Here is a 21,353-nt window from a genome sequence, read left to right as displayed (position 1 = left end):
CACATGTTTTGGTACCCAAATATTCTTAGATCATTTCCTTTTAGCCTTAAGTTGTTTCCTATTTTGTTTACATCTTATACTTGTTTGTCCAGACTTCCCAATGTTTCCGCAAGCACCCTTTACATATTTAGAAAAATATTTTTTTCTCTCTTACTTTTTAGATTGTACCCTATACCAGACTTATTGGATGCAAGTCTGGAAGTTGAAAATAAAAGATTTAGAGGTTTAAAGCTTTTAATTTTTTTTTTTGAAAATCATGCTTACAACATGCAAACTTGTTCTTTCAAACTTTTAATCTTTTCAAGATTTGACCTTTTGGATTGTTCTAGGTTTGATATCTTCTTATCTGTTGCAACATGATCTCTTTTAAGTTTTTCATTTTCAGAAATCAAAGCTTTGAACTTTTATTTCAATTTTAAGTATTGTTCAAAGATTGAGTTGCATCTTTTGAAAGTATAATGTGAGAAAGATCATTCTCGTCATCTTTATCACACGATGAACATAATGAGTTTGAAACTACCTTTTCTTGTGTATCTGCCATCAAGTAGAGGTTGGCATGCTTAACATCTAATGTAAAGATCCAAAAAATAACCTTAGAGTAGAAGTGATATATTTTAAATGACACTTGAATATTTTATTATTAAAATGAAAAGAGCATATAAATAGAAAATTTAGTTATTCATGTTTCAGTTTAAAAGAACCACAATCTTTCTAAAAGTTCATTTTTCCTTTCCTCTCCCTTCTCTTTAAGATTCTGACATCCTCATTCATTAGTTTAACGATTGGAGTCTTCCATTAGACTCCTGACAGCGAAGACTACAAGACTGTCCAATCAGAATCTCTGATAGAATAAGTTCATTTTTGCTTTTCTCCTTGAGTCAAATTTTGAACTTGTTAGGTTTGTCTTTGTGTAAGCTTTTTATATGACTCTTTTAGCTTCAGGGTTAATCTTTGCTAACTCAGGGTCCTAGTTATATAGTTAGATTTTGATAAGGACTCTATGGTGAAGGTTAATTACCTTTAAGCTTTTGGTAGATTTGGAGCTCTTAGTGAGCATCTGCTGAAGTTCAGGTAAGGGAAACTAGTCTTATTTTTTTCAATAGAACCTTGGGTTAGAAGATCTAGATGTGGGGTGACATAGTCACCATTCTTAAAATTTCTTGTAGGATAGTTTGTTTCAAGTATATTAGAAGTTGATCGAGATTAGAATAAGAAATTTTATATATGGTAGATGTTATAAAATTATATTGTGTTTGATTTGAATAAGTAATGAATGTATTTAAATAGTTTGATGAATCACTTAAATGATCGTGTTGTTGAGTGTTGGTTGTTTGATTTTGATTTAGAGTAATTATCAAACCCTTGCAGGGAGTTTATTACTTTGGTTTAGTATATTTATATTTGGATTGTTTAGAAAATTTTAAAATATGATGTGATTGAATGGTGCATTAATGTACGTAATGAAGTGAAAGTGTGATCAAGACATATTATTTTTAGAAAAGGAAATATCGTGTTGAGATTATTATTAGGGTGTATTGATTTGTGAGTGTCTTGTGAATGAGATGATCATGACTCTACTGGTATAATGGAATTATATAGATGAATTTATTCAGTTGGTGAGAGTCGAAGGAGCTTCATTTGGCTGAGTCTGAGATTTGAAAGAACTGATAAGAGCAAATCAAATGGATTTGTTTTCTCATATAAGATGATGAGACATTTAGATGATTATGTGCATGGCTGTGTGGATTCACAATGAGTAGTATGACAGGTACAGGTTTATGGATGTTAATTTCAATACACGAGTCTTCGAGAACTAGAGTCAAGTGTCTGATTATGTGAGTCAGTAGAAACCTGACAGAAGTAATGTGGATGATGAATGTGATAGACACTTGATGAATTTGTGAAATGTGTGAACATTGATGGTTTTATGTTGATATTTAAATTTTTATATTTGAAGTTTCAAAAATAGCTAGGTTATTGTACTTTGTTTTTTGTTTTTCTTCTTTATCTGTGATGATCGTGTTAATTTACACGGGAGCAGATGAGTATAAAGCTCCTCAAAGAGCAGCCATATGAGATATTTTTTTATTTTTAATATTTTGTTTATAATAATTTGTGTATATATTAAAATTCCTATAAAAAATGATATATTTTGAGATACAATATGAGATATTTATATATGTTTATACATTAATTAGAAATTATATGCATAATATATCCTCAAATATGGGTAAAAATAGGGACGTTACATCTAACCCTGAGTTTGATGCTAAATTTGAGTCTTCCCATGTGGCCATCATACTTTTTTCTTAAACATTGGCTTATTTTTTAGCTTCGGACACTCAATCCTCATGTGGCCAAACTTTTTACACTAATAACAGATCATTTCTTGTGAGTGTTCATCCTTCCTCGGGCAAATGAAGTTTTGTTTTATTTTTTTGTGAGGAAGCCTTTTGTTTCCTAGTCTATTTCTTTTAGGCATCTTCTTAAACTTTCTAGACATAAGCAAGATTTCCTTAATGGTTGAGTTTTCGGACTCAACCTCAGACATGCCTTCTTCTTCTTCTTCTAGAGTATTAAGAGCTGTAGTCTTCTTAGTATGGACATGTACTTGCTTCGACTTAGCCTAAATCCCTTTGTCAATCGTTGTTGTATCCTTCTGTTGATCTCTATCTTATAGATTTACTTCATGTACCTTCAAGATTTTGATAAACTTATCCCAAATGAGCTTCTTAAGATTGCAACCCTCTATAATGGTCGTTATCTTGGGCTCTCATACCTTTGACATGTTGTCCATTAGTTTTAGGCTTATTTGCACCTTTGTGAATATTTTTCCCAAGGCTTCAAACTCACTCAAGAGGATTTCCATCCTTCCAAACATATCATCAACCGTCTCACCATCCTTCATGGTGAATGATTCATATTGGCATGTGAGCATAACAACTTTCATTGGCTAAATTTCTTTGTGTTGTTTCCTTCATAGTTCATTTTGAGGGATTACCATATGTCCTTAACTTTTTCAATCTACACACATTCTTACATTCATTCTTAGATAATGCATGAATTGAAGTGTACCTAGATTTGTTGTTCAACTACAAGGAATTGAACTTGTCTTAGTCTCAATCCTTTTCAGGAGTATCGATCACGATATTCTCTGGTGATGATCTACCATAGCTGATAGTGTGTGGACTTCATGTACATCTCCATCCAATCTTGTCATTAAGGAAAATCTTCTTCGAGAAAGGTTGGAAGACTTATAAGGTATTCTTCTTATGCAATCAACTATCCTTCCATTCTTGCCATACTTGTTGGATCTTTACCTATAGACATTATTAGGCGCTCAACCATGTTGAGGTTAAGTTGTGATACTAAATATGAAAAATATTTCAAATACACAAGAAGAATGTGTTGAATTGTGTATTAAAACTTTTTGTATTTTTTCGCAAAGATGTGTCTGATTTTGTCCAAATAGACGCAGATCTTTTCAAAATATTAATTTTTAAAATCTCTCATTCTTTTGTTAGTTTAAATTTAATAACAGGATAGTTGAGCTTAAGGAAAAAGGATTTATGGCGTATGCTCTTGTACTGGTTTTCCTAAAAAAGCATACTACGTTTAACTCTTGATCAATTGACCAAGTTTCATTAGGAAAACTATCGTTGTAAATATACAATAAAGTATTGTTTGGAAATTAGTCACTCCTAGAAACACAATCCGAGTATTATTCAAACAATCAATCACTCCTTATTAACAACCCACAATATTATTTGGAACAATAATCACTCTTGCCAAGACTTTAATATTTTTTGGAATGCAACCACTCTTGATAAAAAGGGTTTTATAAAGAAAGGTGATCTAAAATATCACATAGAGGTAACATCTTCTGATGGATAGAAGGCTTATACACTTTTCTAATTTGCTAATGAACAAAAATCACATTATGGCGTTTGTCCATGCAAAGATGTATAAATCCATTAAATGTGATCTATGCAACATTAAATGTTTATCTCTTCTTCAAGCAACATTATGATAATTGACATTGCTTATCATGCTTATATTAGAATGCTTTTACCCAAACAATGTAGAGTAAAAGATCATACACAATAGATTGTTTTTCCAGGATTGACAAAGAGGCATGTCAATATGCATGTTGGCGTAAATATACTTTAGTGTATCATTCATGAGATCATTGATCTAAATAGGATCTTTAAGAGATCTTAGTAAACTTAAAGACGAAAACATTCTCTACAAGATAAAATAAGCATATAAATATTTTCATGAAACACCATGTTAGCTTAAGACTGTGTATGTATCATCTAGTTAAGACTTCCTTTATCAGACAAAGCAATAGAACACAATATGCTACTACATTTGTTAGATATAGCACTTATGTTTTAAATTAATTTTTTGGAAGATCTTACTGACGAAGCATATTCATGATTACACTTTGTTGTTAAACTACACTTAATTAAAAGTATCAAAGATTTGTTCGACTTTACTCTAACAACCACCAATAATCATAGTTAATGTTAGCTGCAATTTTTCTCACTCAACATTAGAAAATAAATACTAACAAACTATTAAAAAAAATAACATTAGTGTCAATGATAAAAAATAATCACTATAAATATCAACACAAAAAATAACGAGACGTTAATAAAAAAATATAATTTGGATTAACACAAAAACTGACTTCTTGAAATTGGTTGAGAAATACCTAGTTAATATTGAATAAGAAATAACAATTACAACAACAAGAATAATCCTAACAATTTAAACAAAAAAATAACTATTATAAACATCAACGCAATACACTAATCAACATCAACAACAAAAATATCATCCTAACAATATCTCATTCTTAATAAAGTCAACAACATTTTAACCAAAATCAATTAAAAAGAGAGTATGAATAAAAGACATATAATTTGATAATATGCATAATTTCAAATTCTTTCTTACATTTTAGGTGAAATTTTTAAAAAAAAAATCTAAATAATTCAATTGCTCTCATAAAAAAAATATTATTTTTTAATTTGTTTTACCTAAATAACATATTTTATCACTAAACATCCATAAAAACAATCCACTTAAAATTTCATATTCAAATTCATTATTAATGTTTTAGTATAAATATATATATATATATATAAATATATATAATTATTTTCTGAAAGTTGACATAAATGCAACATATGGTATGTGAATAGACCAAACTATTTTGCCAAAATTGAACCTTTCCTATTTTTAATGCTTAGATAATTTAAAATTAAAATTTTGAGAGAAACAACATTAAAAGTAAAAAAAAAAAAATTATAATATTAAAATTGTGTAATTTTTTATCCTTTTCAAATAATGGTTATACCAACCACACGTTCATGATGTCATGCTTCAACTTCAATGCATAGATAAAATTTTTTGACTTTAATAAAATATTTGTAAATTCTTTATTTTATTCTTTCTATTTTTACATCATAATGTTATGTATTTATTAAAATATTTAAAAATTAAGTAAAAAATATAAATATAAATAATAATGATTAATATTGTGTTAAGCCTTTTGAAAATAATAACTAAATCTTTAAAAATACTACCCTTACAAAACTATAAAAAATGCTTGAACTCTTTTCTTTTTATACAAATAATTTATACATAAAAATTATTTGACCAATATTTATTTAATAATGTTTTAATCAAATTGTTTCAACTCCCAGGTCTTATCACTATAATTATTTTCTTAATACAGGTGAGTAACAATGGGTGGACCCTTCCATAAAGTCAGAAATATCTTCTACAAGAAGGAAGCTTCTCTTTGAATTCTATTAAAACAAATACAAATGACGTGTTTGAACTATATGATATAAATATTTCATACATAATATAAAGGATATATTCTTCCACACAAAAAAGAACATGTGGAAGGCATCATATTTTATTATAATATTGAGGTTGAATTATACTTTTTCAGATTTGTTTCGATGTTTTATCTTTTAATTATTTTTTATAGAAATTTCAGCCCATTTAATTTTAAAAATATTATTTCCAATTTGGAGACACAATTTTATATAATTTATCACATTATATTTGTTAAGTATATAAACTACAGAAATTTACAAATATTGTAAAACACTATTGGAATTAAGCATGGTGAAATTTGTATGAAAATTATTCTACTAAAACTAGAAAAAATGAGAGATAGTATTTTTTTTTCATTTAAAGTTTGAGGTGCTTATTAGATTCACTTTTGATGGTGTGATTTTTTACCATGATGGTAGCTATTTTTTATTTAAATATTAATTAGTTGTTGGGTTCTATAATTACTTATAAGTGAATCTAACTATACAGAATTAAAAGGGCATTTTAGAATGATCAAATTGATTTGCATTTTAAAAAATATAGTAAAAAGACATCTGTATTGACCATATATTTAAATTAAAAAATAGTTATTGAATATATTTAATTAAGAAATAAAAAAAAGTTAATATTAACTTACTAAGAACATGTTAAGTTAAATCACCCTTCTAACTTTTGTGAGAACATTATTTAAAATAATTAAAAACTTAAAATAATAATATTTAGAAAAAGGAAAGCTTTGGTAAGCGCAGACAGAACATACCCCAAAACTTTGTGTCTATTGGTGACGGTAGTTTCAAGGGGCTGCTGCACCTTTTACTTAAATTTCCTAATATATATTTTATATAATTAAGAAAACATGTTAAAATAATTTTAATAAATTATTATAATAGAAAAATAGGTTAAGAGTTGAAGAACCCTCATGTATTATAATTTTTCCCTATATATATATATTGTGGTTCTTTAGGAATTAACTTGTCATTATGAAATTCTTAAATATCTTTTAAATTGTAGTTTTTTTAAGATATTATTAATTAGTTTACAAAAAAATTATTAAGTATAGAGATATAATATAAAATTTATTTTTCGTTATAACTTTAATTTTATCTTATATTTATAAATAAATTAAACAATTTTATAATTAATAGTTACAGTACAAAGGCTGTCTCATTTTAATAAATATAAATATATAATAATAAAGCATAATTAAATTATAAAACAACAGTATATATAGTTATTAGTTGTTAGTTAACTTTTTCGTAATATTATATTTAAATAAGCGATTTTATTAAATTTTGTTCACCTTTTTATTTTAATTTCAAAATTCAAATAAAAATATTTAATTTATAAAAAAAATTATGGTATCAGAGCACAGCGGACCGGAAGATTAGCATGTGAGGCGAGAGTGTCCGGTCTGCTTCCTTCAAGTCCTGCCGTTCAATACTGGACTTATTCTTCCGCTTCCAGGAGCAGCCTCTATCCTGTTGAGGCCTTTGACTCCGCTTGCCTCTACTTTTCATGTCAAGCGTACAAGTGTAGTTTAGTGGGATTGACTTCTAAAGACAGGAATTCTTTTTCATCTCCTCGGGCAAGACCCTGTATAAGTCGACGTCTTAACCTGACTTCCTGAGCTCAGAGATTTGATGATAGGGATTGTTCACAGCACTAGTTGTCACCGTCTAATCCTTTCATAAAAGACATTAACTGACCCACGTAGGACTGCTGAATGGAATGATTCCTCCCCCGAGGGTGATGGAAGGGGGGGCACGACCCGATCTAAGATTACTCACTCCCTGAGCAGAGTATTTTCGAAAAGAAGAGAGGAAGGGGCGTACCAAAAAGTTCTCCAATTCGATGAGGACAAGCAGGCACAACAATCCCAGGAAAGGTTCGAAGCACGTAGTTGCAAAGCTAATATTCAGAAGTTAAGTTCGTGAGATAGCTCCCCGGACCAGATATTTTTGATAGATTCCTAGTACCGACCTTCCGTTCAGTGTAGGGAATGGAAGGGATTTGCCCCAAGCCAACAAGGAAGCAAAGTACCCGTGCTATCAGTACAAGTATAAGCCGGATCGTACCACACGGGAGCAGGATCCGCGTTCCACCTCTAAACCATAGGATCGGGCAATTAGAATCATGCCACTTTTTTATCTCTATTGGCAGGTTGAAGTTTCAGGCCAAGGGCGAAAGCAACTATGACTGACATCCTTAGATGAGCTTCAGGCCACTTGACCAATAGGCAAGCTCAAGTAGCTTTCAATCGGGGAGGATCAAGTCCAAAAGAAAGAGTGAAAGATCTGTCTTTTTTCCCAGCTGTATGAAGAAACCAAGCCAACCGAAACCGATTCAAGAGCCCTTCTATTTTTGCTATTTTTGATGTTCTTTTATTATTACGCTCTTACTTTTAGCGATTCCATATCAACTAATGGAATCATAATAATCATTTCAATGAAAGGTTTAAGTAGTGCTTTTTTCTTCAATTATATGATGTTGTTCTACCTATTTGTCTGCCGAGGAACGTAGTCGCTTTCTGGTTGAGTTGAGCGTATGTCTTTGCCCAGATATTTTTCCTTTGTTTGACTAACTACTATAGTAAGGGGCCTTTTCTTGCTCGTTAGCGCTGTTTTTTGATTGCAGGGCGCTAGCTTACTAATCAATCAATAATATATATATATAGGGCTTTTTTCTTTCATCTTTCAGCTTGATCGGAATCGATTCTATGATTGAATAGCAGAAGTGCTACTTATTAATTAGTAGTAGAAACTCGGACAGACAGACAGAGAGGCAATCATACCTGCTAACTCCTAGGATGAGAAGTAGGTCCCTTGTTTTTGGCAGGAATAGTTCCATTGTTGCCCCTCGGGAGAGTGAGTCTACTTAGCGAACTGGCAGGACGCGGAGATCGATTGATCAAGATGAATCTCGAGAGTGGATGGTTGACCGCCGCCCCCTTGTCCTGGAGGCTCTCCGGCCGAGGAGGGGCTTGCTATCGTAACCTTTTATCCCGGTGTATGTTAAAAAGAGCGACGAACCCTTTTTTGTTCGGTCATAGGTTGGTGTCCAAAGAACGAGAGTCGGCTTCCTTAACTGAAGTCCGTTGTTCCTCAGTAGCTCAGTGGTAGAGCGGTCGGCTGTTAACTGACTGGTCGTAGGTTCAAATCCTACTTGGGGAGAATTTTGAGTTATAGCTTTTCTGACCTAGCGACCCCTGTCCTTCCCCTGAGTTTCTAAACTAGCAGAATCGTGGGACATCCAAAGTGGGAAGTTTATTGTTTATTTTTTTTCTATTTCTTACTCCCTTTTTTAGTTTAGGAACTTGGTTCGTTCAATTCACTTGCTCATGAACTCGCAGCTTCGCCAGAAGCGACTAGGGGGGAGCTGTCGTAGAAGCTTTGCCCTTTGTACAGAGATTGTTATGAACTGACTAGCGGAACGCTAGCTAAGCTAAAAAATAGTCTGAGTTCCCTTCAATCAAATCAATAAGCTTTATTTCAGGTTTTTATCCCTCCTTCTTAGAACCCATTGATGGAGGGGGGCCTCGGCCCGGGAAGGGGAGAGTGGCCGAGTGGTCAAAAGCGACAGACTGTAAATCTGTTGAAGTTTTTCTACGTAGGTTCGAATCCTGCCTCTCCCACTTTAAAGCTAAATAAGGACACAAATAATTGTATTCCATTCTTAGCAGAGGTTCCTTCCATCTAATCCCTCGAAGTACTTCGCTCGCCTTCGAAGAGTGAAATGATCATTCAAAGCAGACTAACTAAAGGCATAGGGCAAAGGAGCTTAGAAGGGTGAGGGTGGCGGAGGGAATAAGGTATGAAATCACTTAGATAGAAGCATGTTGGATGACGGCCCCTATCGCTAATCAGAGACGAGACTATCCTAGCGAATGTTTGTTGGGCTTATCAGACCACTTGCTATCAGACCGGATCACCCATAATATGTTATCTCACGTACTAGCTATCACTCTCGGTATGAGGGGTGTGTTGGAGATCTCACATCAATTAGAGATTAAGATATTTTATTGTATATAAGTGGGTGTAAACCTCAATCTTATGAGTCGGTTTTATGGGGTTGAGTTACGCTTAAAGTCTATTTCGTAATATTCTTGACGAATTTTTAATTTTTACATCAATTTCATTAATAATATTTTTAAAAATAAGTTACACCATTTTTGGTTCTTATAAGAAGAATATTTAAAAAATATATTAAGAGTTCAGGAGAGTTGTGAAGTTTTCAGTATAGAAAGAATGAGTATTAATTAATATATGTATTAAAAGATGAAAACTGTTTAATAAGTTGTGTATTTATTATTCTTCTTAAAGTATTTAAAACATATTAAATGAGATTTAATAAGGTATGAAAGCAAAGTTAATGCTTTTGTCTTTATTTTTTGGCTGGCACCTAAAACGCGCTTTTCTTTATTGAAGAATCTATATATACACATAACTTCCCAATCCTTCACACAATCACTTAATCTCAATCTTTCTTTTCTCTCTCTCACTGCAAAAAACTAAGATCAACTTCATCTAAGTTCTAACCATGAGTAACCAACAACAAACTCCTGGTAAGTCTTTCATATTATTTTTTAAATTATTAATATTCTTTCACCAAGATTGGCAAAAAATGTTATTTCTCATATTTTTTTTATCATGATCAGTGGATTATGGATGAATTTGATCAATCATTATTTTTGTAGAAAAAAAATAGATTTTTTTTAAAAAAAAATTAATTATATTTTTTTTTCATCATATCAGTGACTGCATACCCAGTGGACCAAAGCAACCTTGCAGCTCCACCACCACCAGTGGGTTATCCCACCAAAGATAATGATTCTGCTCAACAAACTGTTCCAGTCAAAACCACTTTCAGGGGTGATGGCTTCTGGAAAGGATGGTGAGTTAATAATTTATACCCAAAATTCTAGTTTATCTATTTTATTAGGGTATTGCTCATAGTAATATATTAATTAAGGGTATAAATGAAAGAGTTTATAAATTAAAAGTTTGTGTCAATTGAACTAATTCTATTAGAAATTATACTCAGATTGTACATATCTTTGTAATTACTAAGTACAACAATAAAAACAATTAGTATAGTGATTAAAAGTTTTTCTTATATCGAATATGTATTCGATTATTTTTTGAAGTAAAATATATTTGATTATTTCTCAAACAAATACAACAATAAAAATAATTTTATTGATATAATGGTTTATAATTTGGTGCAAACCTCATTTAAGCGGGTTCTATGATGTTGAGTTTGACTTAAAGTTTACATCTTATTTAGAGTCTATTTTTGTGAGAGTTTATTGGGTCGTGTTACCCGCTGTCATGTCGTTATCGGACCATCCATAATATATACAAGTTAGTAGTCTCGACGTGATGAATGTGTTGAAAATCTCACATTAACTAGACATAAAGATATTTCATAATATATAAGTGGGTGCAAACCTCATCTTATAACTCAGTTTGATAAGATTGAGTTAAAATTAAAGTTCACTTCTTTAATATGGTTAAAATTGTATGTGTGTTTATGAAATCATTTAATTTTCTCTTAAAACAAAATATTAATAATAAATTGACTGTATTAAATTCAGTTTTAAAAGTTTTTCTTATATCGAATGTGTATTCGATTATTTTTTCAAGTAAAATATATTTGATTATTTCTGGAACAAATATAACAATAAAAACAATTTTATTAATATAGTAAATTATAAGTGGGTACAAATCTTACTTAAGTCGGTTTTATGATGTTGAGTTAGTCTTAAAGCTCACGTCTTAATATGGTATTAAAGTCATTTAAAGTCTATCCTTACAAGAGTTTATTGGGCCTATCATGCTACCTGCTATCAAATCGTTATCGAACCACCCATAATATATAATGTCACGCAAGAGTTAATAGTCTTGGTGTGAGGAAGTGTGTTGGAGATCCCACATTAACTGGACATAAGAATGTTCATAGTATATAAGTGGGTCAAATCTCACCTTATAAACCATATTCAGTTAAACTTAAAATTCACTTCTTCTTAGATTAAAATTATATAAACAATTTCGTTAATGCATTCGATTTTCTCTTAAACCAAAATATTAATGATAAATTGATTGTATTAAATAATACTAATTTGTTTTGATTCTGTAAAAAAAATACAATTTAGAAAAAGATAATAATCTTTTGACTAATATATTTGTTAGAACATTTTCTATGTGGATGTGTTTTTGATTTCTCAAAGCATGAATCTTCTTTTTGTTGCAGTTGTGCTGGATTGTGCTGTTGCTGTGCCCTGGATTGTTGTCTCTGATCTAATATCATTGTTCTTCATGGATTGTTGAGATTGTGCTATCTGTCTTTTGTTATTTTCTTTAGAAATTAATTTTATGTTTGTCTAATGAGGATATTTGTGTTATGGGATAGAACAATTTTATTTATGTGAAGGGAATTTATATGTTGATGTTGTTGTTATACTTTGAATAGTGAATTAATAAGATGAATGATGAAATGTAATTGGAAGGTTGTTGTAATTACCTTCATTGATGGTGAATTATTAATGGTTGAATGTGACGTAGTTCATAAAAATTAATAGTAGGAAATATACTTTCATGTTTATGTATAGAAAAATTAACATAACCTATATTAAATAAATAGTTGAATAATGTATTAAATTTTATTATCTTTTTAATATTATTTTTAAAATAATAATTTTATAAAATGAAAATATATTGATGGTATAACTAAATGTCAAAAGTTACTCTTAAGATACTTTTCAAAATACATTATTAAATAAAAAACAAAAATATAAAAGGTGTAATATTTTATTAGAAATGAGGTAAAAAAAAATAGTAGTTATAAGGACTAGTGTATACGTAACTACTTGTTGACTTTTTTTACCTAATTTTGGATAAGACTGCATTTATTGGAGCACGCAAAATATCGCAGTGGGCCCCACCAAATATATTTACTACATTTAATAATGTTTTTATTCATGAAATGAAATGACTCCCTAGAACACGTCTTCTAAATATACTAATCTAATATTTTCTGTATACATTGATGGACATAGATTTCTATGCAATTTTTTTATTTTAATAATTTTCAAAATATTTTTCAAAAAATATTTTGAAAGTTAAATTTAATTACTCACTTAATATATTTTTTAAGATTATTAAAGATATGTATAATTAATTTCAGTTAGTAAATAAAAGTTATAATACTAAAATTAATTTTAATAATTTCAATATAAAAATTTAACATAAGTATTTAACCAAGCTGTGAACAATAGAGTGGTTAGATTTTTTATTTTGTTAAGTTAAATTTTTGTCATCCTTGTATCTTTTATCTAGTATTTATCCTATTTACTGGATTGTGTTAACTTAGGGATTACTAATTATAATTAACATTGTCACTATTATTGTGAAGTAATAATACAAATTTATTGTCAATTTTTCCATCACATAACACTTAAAAAAAATAATTTATTATTTGGGCAAAAAATGGAGGCTAAGTATGAAAAACCTACACAAAAGGGTGATTATCGTCAGCATAAAGTTAATAAGAATTTTAAAGCTAATATACTCGACTAAAAGATATATTGACGGGTGTGGGTGACACATGGCGGGTGTTTTTTGCGTAGGTGAAGCGTGGGCTTAGCCTATAAGGAGTTTAGAAATTTTTAAAAAATTGTGGGCAGTTTCTTCCTGCACCCCCACAATGTTATGCAAAGATCAAATTGTCCCTATTATTTTCTAAAAACCCTAAAATGCACTTGAACTGTATTTATTTTTTTGCATTATGGATTATGGAATCTGGAAGAATTTCGGATTGACACTTCCGGTAAAATTTCAGATCCACCAATCCATAATTCAAAATATGCATTTCACACTCAAAAATCCATCATTCAAAAAAAGCATTCCGGATCTACCAATCCGTAACAGAAATATGCATTCTAGATTCAAAAATCCATAATTAAAAAAAAAAACATTCCGGATCCACCAATTCGTAACAGAATTAGACTTCCGGATTCAGCAATCTGGAAATCAATAATTTATGCAAAAATTGCTTCCAAAACACCCCCTCATCTGGAAAAAAAAATATTCAGTTCCGGATTGATGAATCCGTAGCACACTCCCTGATCCCTATTTCTGGTAACCATGGTGTCCTTTTTGAAATAAAACATTAAGGTCAGTTTCAAGATTTAGAAAATTGTAGGGGTGCAGGAAGAAAAATATAGGGGTGCAGGAAGAAGAAGCCAAAATTGTGAGTTTGACCCACGCTAAGCCCATACAAAATTATATTAGCGTGGGCCAAGCCTTCAAAATGTCCAAGTAGTTATAAAAAATTGTGAGTTTGACCCATGCTAAGCCCACACAAAATTATATTAGCGTGGGCCAAGCCTAAAAATGTCCAAGTAGTTATAAAAAATTGTGAGTTTGACCCACGCTAAGCCCACACAAAATTATATTAGCGTGGGCCAAGCCTTCAAAATGTTCAAGTAGAGTGAGTTTAGCTACAAGGGGCACACAATAAGCGTAGGCTAAGCCTTCTTGTTGGCCACAAATTAGCATGGGCTTAACCTTCAAAATATTCAAAATATTTTTTATATTATTTATTTGAAAAAGTGTAGGCTTAGCCTACAAACACACAAAAAATTTCAGTTTGAAATATATTTTTATTGAAATAAATCAATTTTAAAAAGAAAACTATTTTTTTTATTAAAATAAATCAATTTTAAATTACTCTACTTCTCTTTTTCTTATTGCATTTATCCTATTTTTTACCTATTTCATTTTTTTAATATAATTATTCAAGATAAAATTATTTTAGGAAGCAATCTAATATGAAAAAATGTTTTTCTTACTAAAAAAATTTATTTATAACTTTTTCTTTATACTTTTCACTTGTCTTAAAAATTGAATATTGTTTTTAAAATGAGCAAGAAAAATATTTTTTTAATAGGAACAAGGAAAAGAACAAGAAAAAATATTTTTTAATACAAGGCCCACGATAATAAACTTAGAATTTTGTACAAAAATACAAAGGTAGAAACGTGATATCTGTGGTTTTTGATTGAAGATATTTTGATTGAAATTGAACTATAGTTACTTGAATTAACTAAGGTTGAGCTGGTAGATACCAAGACAAGCTTACCTTCACACTCTTCAAAATACCAAGAAAAACAGAAAACACGCTTTAAAAAATAGTAACTTGATGACAAACAGAAGTTGAGCTATATAAGGTTCCAAGAAACTTCTACTTTCTCATCATGTCAACCTAGAGAAGTTAAATCTTAAACAGTTTGAAACCTTTCTTGTTTTAACATAACAAGAAAGAGCCTAAAACTAAAGAGATAATCTACATAACAGATGACTACAAATATTCCCAAAGAACAAGGACACACACTCAAACAAACTATGCTTAACACCCTGCTACTAAACCTAAAAACAACAGTGCCTAGGATCCAAAAAGAACATCAAAAGCACTTTAACTGCAGCTAAAACAGCATCAAAACAACACCAAAACTACAGCATAAACCAACATTTATACAGCATAAAAGCAGCTAAAAACAGTACCTAAACTGCAGCAGAAAACCAGCATTTGCACATCATAAAACCAGCACCAAAACTGCAGCAGAAAACCAACATTTATACAACATAAAACCAACAAAAAACAGTACCAAAACTGCAGCAGCAAACCAGCATTTGTACAACATAAAAACCAGCACCAAAAATTGCAGCAGAAAACCATCATAATTCTAGCAGCTACTTCGTGATATCTAACTCCCCCTGCATAATCATAATCATAATCATAATCATAAGTTGAGCTATTAAAGCCTACCCTGCTTACAACAAATCAGTATCTGCTACTATCTAATCACCCACCAAAGGAAAATAAACTTCTACTTTCTGATTATTTTGTACATTATCAAACTTCATCAAGAGTAGTATGCGACATCAATGAAGGTAATTTCTCCAAAAGCAACTTTAGGGTGGTAATGAAACATAATCTAGTTAATACAAGGAAAAGCAAGTTATAGTACCATACACAGATATTGTTTTAAGAAAACTTACAAAATGATGAACTCAAGGCAGAGGTTGATCATCAAAGTTCTGAGCATAGTGAGGGTGAACTTGACTTGTTCTTGTTGAGGTGTCACCCTGTTGTCGCTCCATCATCATGGTTAACTTTTGCTCTATGAACTTTATTTTATCCTCCAACATTGCACACTTTTGATTTGCTTGAGCAACTATTTGAGTTGCTTGATCGTCTTTCATTTGCTTGCATCACTTGTTGATGAAGTTGTTCATTATGAGAAAAGTAATCACTAGAAGGAGCAAGTATTGAAGGTTGGCTTAGGGAAGACATTCCATGGCGAATGTTGGAAGCCAAGTCTACAGTGTCATAATATCGAACTCTACTCTTGCCAGAAACTGTAATTAATTTAGCTAAGTAAACAAAATTTTCCTCCTCACATAAGCATTTCTAAGAAAGTTTATGTTCCATCAGTCCCTAATAAACACTAGTTTCCTTACAGACATCACTAGTAAAAAATGTGGTCATGGGCAACACAACCACTCCCCCAACTTCTAAAGTTCACTTATAGAACTAGATTTATCTCCACTACATCTTGTAAATTTTCTTTTCATCTTTCCTACCAGTATTGCCCAATTGAAAACATAAAAATAGGTTGAAAGAGTTGCCTGTCAATTTTGACCTTTTCCAAGACATAATCATTGTTAACTGTGCAAAGCATTTCTTATCCTCAGAGGGAGGAACTAAGTTAGAAAGCAATAAAATATGAGAAACTATATGTAATTTTAATGGAAGAGTAATTTTGTCATTTGAACATAATTTTTTATCATATCTTACCATTATTTGGTCCATGTTGAATACAGGAAAAGGTAACATAATTTAGTTATCTAATTATCTAAGGTGCACCAAACATTTGACTGGCTTAAGCTTATCATGCTTGGATTCTATCATATTCATATCGTAAGTTGTTTTTATCCCAGTATCATCCTATCATATCTTGAACACCAAACAAACCTTAACAGCACTATGCCACATGTAGATAATTAATAATCCACAAAAAATATGTAACAGGAGACCAACAAAAAGTTACCTTGGAGAACAAGGTATCCCATGCTTTAGCAGACACTCGTTTCATTGAGGTAACCTTTGAAACTGGGACTTTCCTATGTGAGCATTGGACAAACGAGTTGTCAAGAGGACTGCATATACCTTGCAAAGTAAGCCTCCTATAAAATACTAATTCATCAATTAACTTGACTCTAATAATTGTTTGAAAGGAAAAGCACTAACACTGGAATAATGTTGTCAGCCCACTGGCGAAGCCATTCGCTAGAAATCCAATAAAATGGTTTTTCCAGTGGTTGAACAGGAGCTTAAGCTAAAACAAATCGAACCTCCTGTCTCCTTCCAGTAATACGACCCAATTCCAACTCTTTCTTGTTATTGTACTCCTGACAAGCTTCATCATATGAGGCATTGAAATTTTGAATCTCATTACAAAGATGAGATGCAAGAGAAGCACCATTTTGCAAAGCAACTTCCACACCCTCTCTTTCTTCATGCTCAGCACCACAAATTACACTCCCAATTTCACCAACATTTTTTTGTATGTTTAAGATGGTACATCAACATGTACGCATCACTAGACAAAAATGTCTCCACAAGTGAAGATTTTGAATGAGAGGCATGCAAACCATTTCCATTACTGTCAGCTATTATCGCTTGAGAACAATTAGGATGAATTGCATCAGTCTTGATGGATTTAGAGGTAGAATTTGAAGACCCTTTGCCAAATGGATGACAACCTAAATTAGTAACATGTTCATCATCAAATTCTCACCATTGCCCAGTGTTTACATCCTTAATATGAGCAATGTAATGACCACTATTAGCACCAGTTCCCTTGTGAATCAGTACAGCTGACAAGTCATACACCAAGTCGAACTGAGACAGCTCAAACATTCTATGCCGCATATCAAGTTCAGCAGGAAACGAGAAAGCAGAAGAAATTTTCTTCTTTGTTGTAGTCTGTCAACACAAATACACTATCAGAACACAAATGAATGGTAAAGAAAATCAAACATTGCAGCATATATAGGGAAACAACATTAAAAAACCACTATTTTAAGAAAGAAACATGACAAATCATGCTCCATTTCTTGAGAGATGAAGATGTGTTATGCTTCATCCGAATGTAAATGGATCTCTTGGCAATTTTGAGCAACTATGAATGACCATCCCAAGGATATATTTTTCTCTGAAAATATGCATGCGCCACTAAACTATTTTTATAATACCTTCAGCTTAAAATACTCCTTACTGCACAATTGTCCATTTCCTTAGCTTCTTCCATGAGTAACACCACTTACACAAGGCAAATACATTCTATACAAACCTAGAATACCAGCCCACATAGCTACCAAAAACCGTCCCACACAGCAACCAAAACTAGAACCCCAATCATCCCAACCAGCAGCTACAAAACACCAAAAACAGGACAATATACACCCCATTACTCACCAGAAGCATTGTTGAGACCTACTGCAATTCAATACCCCTGACTAGTTTTGGTCTTCCCCTTCAGCCAGCTTTTGGTATTCCATTATCTCCATCCATCCACAATACCTTCACATCAGCTTCAACACAAATAGATACCTTGCATATATAATGTGTTGAATAATGTTTTCAGCAATCGTGGCTGACCTAAAATCTCACACTAACTATCTACTAAACTCCTTATACCACTAAGTTAACCCTAATGGGTTTTGAGATTTGAATTCTTATCCTCTTAAAGTTGAATTTCAGTTCAAGGTCTGCTGCATATGTGCAATATTCATGCTTTCGTAAAGAACATTTTAGTATTTAACATATTAATCTTAAGGTTTTGAGATATGTGTTGTAGCAAGCAAATATTGAAAGGAAAACAAATTAACTGTTAGTTTTGAAAATTCGGATGGATGGAAAGTGTTGTGTTGTAAGGTTGTTTCAGGTTTTTTTTATATTGGTTAGATCATCTACGAAGAGATTCTTATGTATATATTGTTTCTTGACGATAGAAAAATCAAAACCACATCTTAAATGTGCATTATGCGAATCAAATTTTACTTGGGACAAAATTTGTGAATGTGCTTTGGGACAAAAACTCTGAATTGCCATGGTAGCTAGCTAGCGTCAATTATTGAAACTTCGTGGAAACTGAAAAACGTTGGAGTGCAATCAAACTTTAGAAGGTATATTAAAATAACAGAAATCATTTTCGAAATTTGTTAAGGGGAATTTGATTCTTGCTGCCTACCACAGACAATTCGAATAACGCAAAGGACCACTGTTACTCTTAACTCCCTCAGTAATCCAATGTGTATTCACTTATACCCTTTTTACACAAATTATTCACTGTATAAAGCATCATAATGACCAACAAGGAACTTAGCATCAAAATCATTCGAGAACTTAGCATCCTCTTAAATCAACATGTAAGAAGAAAAATCATCCTAGGGTTACACATACCAGCATCATAATTGTAAGAAAAAGCAAGTATATGGGAAACCTACATCAAGAACCTAGGGTTACACAAAGATTAAGTTCACGGTCGTCAAAGAAGAAGAAGGAATGGAGGAAGAAATGCGAAACTCACCGTTCACGGTCGTACGTTCACGGTCGAAGCACGGTCATGGTCAAAGAAGAAGAAGAAGGGGTGGAGGATGAATGTTCACGGTCGCACTTTCACGGTCGAAGCACGGTCATGGTCAAAGAAGAAGAAGGAGTGGAGGAAGAAATGTTCAGTAAGCTCAGCAGTTTTGTGGGCTCTCTCAGGCTCATATTCGAGTTCAGTAGACGTTTTGAAATAAATTAATTATAATTTTATTATTTTTAATTTTAAAATCATAGCGTGGGCTAAACCTTCAAAAATTTAAAATTTTATTATTATAAATTTTTTTTTTTTTAAGTTTGCATCCGTTTTGAGTGGGTTTGGTCAACGAAAAATGCGTCCACATTTGGCCCACGCAAATATGTAGAAGCTGATTACTTGTTTTCTTGTAGTGTAAATTCATTCGTGATAGAAAAAAAGGAAATTGTAATTAAATGGTAGAAGGTAAATGAAAGAAAAATTATAAAGAATTAATACAAAAAAAAGTATATAATTAGTTTAAAGTGTTAAAAAATTTCAATCTATGTCTATAATAATGTTCACTATTATAAAGATTATAACTCAAAGTTTCTTTTTACAATAAAATCTCACTTAACCTATATTAGGAGATAATTATTTCATAAGTAGTGTAAATTTTGTTTTCTATTTATTAGTAAATTTACTATCTTTTGATGATTTGATTTGTATAACTTTAATTACTTATTATTTCTTATTTTAATTAGATATTGTTTCTTTCCTTACTTAGGTTATAAATAGTTATAAATTTAGACGGTAAAAACGTTTATAAACACATTCAAAAGTATATTCAATTTTCTTCTTTCAACTTGGTATAAGAGCTCTCGACCTGGGAGACTCTGCTTCTGTAATTGTTTTATTTTCTTGGACAACCTTCATTATTGCAATTATTATTTTTTTGGACAGTCTTTATTGCTACAATTATTTTTTCTGGGCCTTCATTGCTACAATTGTTTTTTTTCTTTTCTCCATTGACCACCACCTTGCACCGTTGACTACCACTGCCACCATTGACCATCAACCACCGCCATTGACCACCACCGTTGACCGCTGCCAACCACCGTCGAAATCGCCACTGTTAAACAAAAACTCCAAATTAGTTGCAAGTGTCATTAAGGTTCATATATATAGTATAACTATCATAATTAACTTGTGCAAACACGTAACAATTTAAGACATATATATGTAATCCTTACAAACTGAAATGTCAACACACTAACAACAATAGACACTCTAGTCTTTGTAGATTTTACAAGGACTAAACACATTACAAATACCATTATCTTCTAATTCTTACAAGAGGAATGTTTTCAATCAGAGGATCTTAGGAAGTTAAATGATTATGAAACTTTCTAATCAGAATTTTAGTAACCAATTTTCACAAATTTTCAAATTGGGTCAAGACAAATATTTTGAGTGAGACTAATTTTACGTACCACTAAGCTCATTAGAACTTTAATCACCTATTCACTAGATCAAATCCAAACAATGCAATAATTTACTACTTGACAAAACTTATTTTTTCAGAGGGATTTTTCTTGCAAGCATATCAGTTCCTTCTAGAATGTCAAGGACATACTTTTTTTTGTCATATATGAATTCCCTTCTTCGATATAGCCATCTCAAGACCAAGGAAGTATTTGAGTTCTCCCAAATCTTTAATTTTGAAAGGCTCATCCAACAAACTCTTAATTCTTTAAATTTCTTGTAAGGAATTCCCTACCAGAATTACAAACACAAGTAAAATCGGGATAGTATTTGATGTTGTTCTAATAAAGATAAAATAGTCAGATTTAGATTGAGAAAAATCATA

General features: G+C 31.3%; 1 protein-coding gene and 2 non-coding genes across 3 annotated transcripts; all 3 read left to right on the top strand.

The window, feature by feature from the left end:
- Nucleotides 1-8,954: 8,954 nt before the first annotated feature.
- TRNAN-GUU (transfer RNA asparagine (anticodon GUU)) lies at nucleotides 8,955-9,026 on the top strand. Its single transcript has one exon. It is a non-coding gene; the product is annotated as a tRNA-Asn (tRNA).
- Nucleotides 9,027-9,404: 378 nt separating this feature from the next.
- TRNAY-GUA (transfer RNA tyrosine (anticodon GUA)) lies at nucleotides 9,405-9,487 on the top strand. The gene has a single exon. It is a non-coding gene; the product is annotated as a tRNA-Tyr (tRNA).
- A 770-nt stretch (nucleotides 9,488-10,257) lies between these two features.
- Nucleotides 10,258-10,750, top strand: LOC137835058 (protein CYSTEINE-RICH TRANSMEMBRANE MODULE 9-like). Its single transcript, XM_068643395.1, has 2 exons — nucleotides 10,258-10,417; nucleotides 10,608-10,750. The coding sequence occupies exons 1-2, from the start codon at nucleotides 10,393-10,395 to the stop codon at nucleotides 10,748-10,750; spliced, it is 168 nt and encodes a 55-aa protein (XP_068499496.1). The 5' UTR covers nucleotides 10,258-10,392.
- Nucleotides 10,751-21,353: the final 10,603 nt, after the last annotated feature.

This window comes from Phaseolus vulgaris, chromosome 5, assembly GCF_000499845.2.
Source record: "Phaseolus vulgaris cultivar G19833 chromosome 5, P. vulgaris v2.0, whole genome shotgun sequence".
In the NCBI taxonomy this organism is placed as follows: domain Eukaryota; kingdom Viridiplantae; phylum Streptophyta; class Magnoliopsida; order Fabales; family Fabaceae; genus Phaseolus; species Phaseolus vulgaris.
This window is presented reverse-complemented; position numbering and strand designations above follow the sequence as displayed.